Here is a 2,374-nt window from a genome sequence, read left to right as displayed (position 1 = left end):
GTCTATAGTCTAGTCTATAGTCTAGTCTATAGTCTAGTCTATAGTCTAGTCTATAGTCTAGTCTATAGTCTAGCCTATAGTATAGTCTATAGTCTAGTCTATAGTCTATTCTATAGTCCATTCTATAGTCTAGTCTATAGTCTATTCTATAGTCTAGTCTATAGTCTAGTCAATAGTCTATTCTATAGTCTAGTTTATGGTCTAGTCTATACTCTAGTCTATAGTGTAGTCTATAATCTATTCTACAGTATAGTCTATAGTCTAGTCTATAGTCTAGTTTATGGTCTAGTCTATAGTCTAGCCTTTAGTGTAGTCTATAGCCTAGTCTATAGTCTAGTCTTTAGTCTAGTCCATAGCCTAGTCTATAGTCCAGTCTATAGTCTCGTCTATAGTCTAGTCTATAGTCTAGTCTATAGTCTAGTCTATAGTCTAGTCTACAGTGTAGTCTATAGTCTAATCTATATTCTAGTCTATATTCTAGTCTATAGTCTAGTCTATAATCTAGTCTATAGTCTAGTCTAGTCTAGTCTATAGTCAAGTATATATCAAATTTATATAGTCCAGGCATTTTCTAATTAACATTTAAGCTATAGTAATTTTCCAAATCTAAATTTAAAAATATGTTCGGCCTTAATATAATTAAGCACTCACCTTGCAACGGCACAATGCAGCTCCGCCAAATCCGCTTGCACTGCCATCTGATGCAAGATAGTCAATGCTGGTCCCGGCAATTCACCATTCCATGCCCACGTTGGCTCTTGTGTGGCCAACTCATGTTTCATGAAAACCATTTGCAATTGTTCTATATTCCTCACTTCCAAGCTATTGTCAATATCCGATGCTGAGGATCCATCTCCCACCTGACCCTCTCTCGTCGACAACCACAACTTCAAACGTATGCGACCCTGTACCGTACTACGTTGACTACGTGCTTCCAATTTAAACCAACCCTCCATACCAGTACTGGGTATATCGGCAATTGGTATATTAACGCAACCCAAAAAATCATCCTGTGAACCTTGTCGTGCCGATTGGCAGACCTGTTTAAAAAATCTTCCCAAACCGCGTACACCGCGTACCTCATTTAAACGTGATACAGCATCGAGTACACAACTTTCATCATCATGGTCCCAGATGTCCAAGTGAAATGTGTCAGTGTTGATGTCATCAATGTCACTGGATATTTGAGTGGGTGGTTGGTGGTTTCGTTGTGCGTGCGAGTAATAAAGACAAAATAGGAAACAGAAAATGTTTAAGTGTGAGAGAATAGGGAAATGTAGATAAACATTTTTGCAAATTTTTTCTAGTACCTTTTTCATGAATTTATGATGTGTTGGAGTGTTTTTTTTATAAATTATTTATAATAAATTTATTCAGATTTTTGTTTGCTAACTATGACAAAAGAAAGATTTTAAACTGTCTTGTTTTTTATTCTCTGAGTTTAAACCTATGAAACAAAAGGTTAGACATAAATATTTGATTTAAATTTTATAAAAAAAAACTGTATTAAATATTAATCGAAAAAATTTGTTTAAAACAAATTTTAAAGCAATTATAAAAGATTTTTAAACAGCAACAAAAATTAAAGTTCATAATTATTAAACACTTTTACACATAATATTTCCCTCATAAAATTCCATGTTAAATTATTGAATTCATGTTAACAAATTTATATGGTTAAATGTCCTTAACATTTATTTCTTTAGAAACCTTAACAATATAAAAACAATTTATTTATTATTTCAAAATTTCCCACAAACCATTAATTAAATATTTCGAATAGTTAATTGTTTCACGTGGTATTTTTTTTTCAATTAATTGATAAATAATTACAAACTATTTAGTATTTTCCATTTGTTACATGTAAATAACCCATTTATTTGATCAAATTGATACGATAGTTAATAAATGGAAAATTAGGAAAATATTCCACAATTATTTTAAAATTATTAACTGTGAACCTAAGTATTAGTTGAAATAGTAATAAAAGAAGCATTATTACAACACTAAACTAATACATTCAGTCAGCCAATCAATCATTCAATCAATATTTAAATATAATTTATTGTAAACAACTATAAATACAAACATTATTAACATAGCTATATCTAAAATTGTTAAAAGAAATTTTTGTAGTTGTTTAAATTATTAGGAATCTATAAACATAATTGTTTAGCTTAATGGAAATGTCTTTATATTCGAATTTACTAGGAATATAAGAAAACAGTAAAAATTAACACAATATATATTGAACAAAGTTCTTAAATAAACTAGAACTGAACTAGAACTGAACTAGAACTGAACTAGAGCTGAACTAGAACTGAACTAGAACTGAACTAGAACTGAACTAGAACTGAACTAGAACTGAACTAGA

General features: G+C 30.4%; 1 protein-coding gene across 1 annotated transcript in view; it reads left to right on the top strand.

Annotated features, from left to right (window-relative positions):
* LOC124420274 (BAI1-associated protein 3) overlaps positions 1-2,374 on the top strand; it is a 37,461-nt gene that overhangs the window by 19,403 nt on the left and 15,684 nt on the right. Inside the window, exon 6 of the mRNA XM_046952559.1 lies at positions 962-1,142. Within this exon, the coding sequence (XP_046808515.1) occupies positions 962-1,142 (181 nt within the window). The remainder of the gene's footprint in view (positions 1-961; positions 1,143-2,374) is intronic.

Source organism: Lucilia cuprina, chromosome 5 (genome assembly GCF_022045245.1).
Source record: "Lucilia cuprina isolate Lc7/37 chromosome 5, ASM2204524v1, whole genome shotgun sequence".
Taxonomy (NCBI): Eukaryota; Metazoa; Arthropoda; class Insecta; order Diptera; family Calliphoridae; genus Lucilia; species Lucilia cuprina.
The sequence above is the reverse complement of the archived record's forward strand: the minus strand, read 5'-3'. Positions and strand labels throughout refer to the sequence as shown.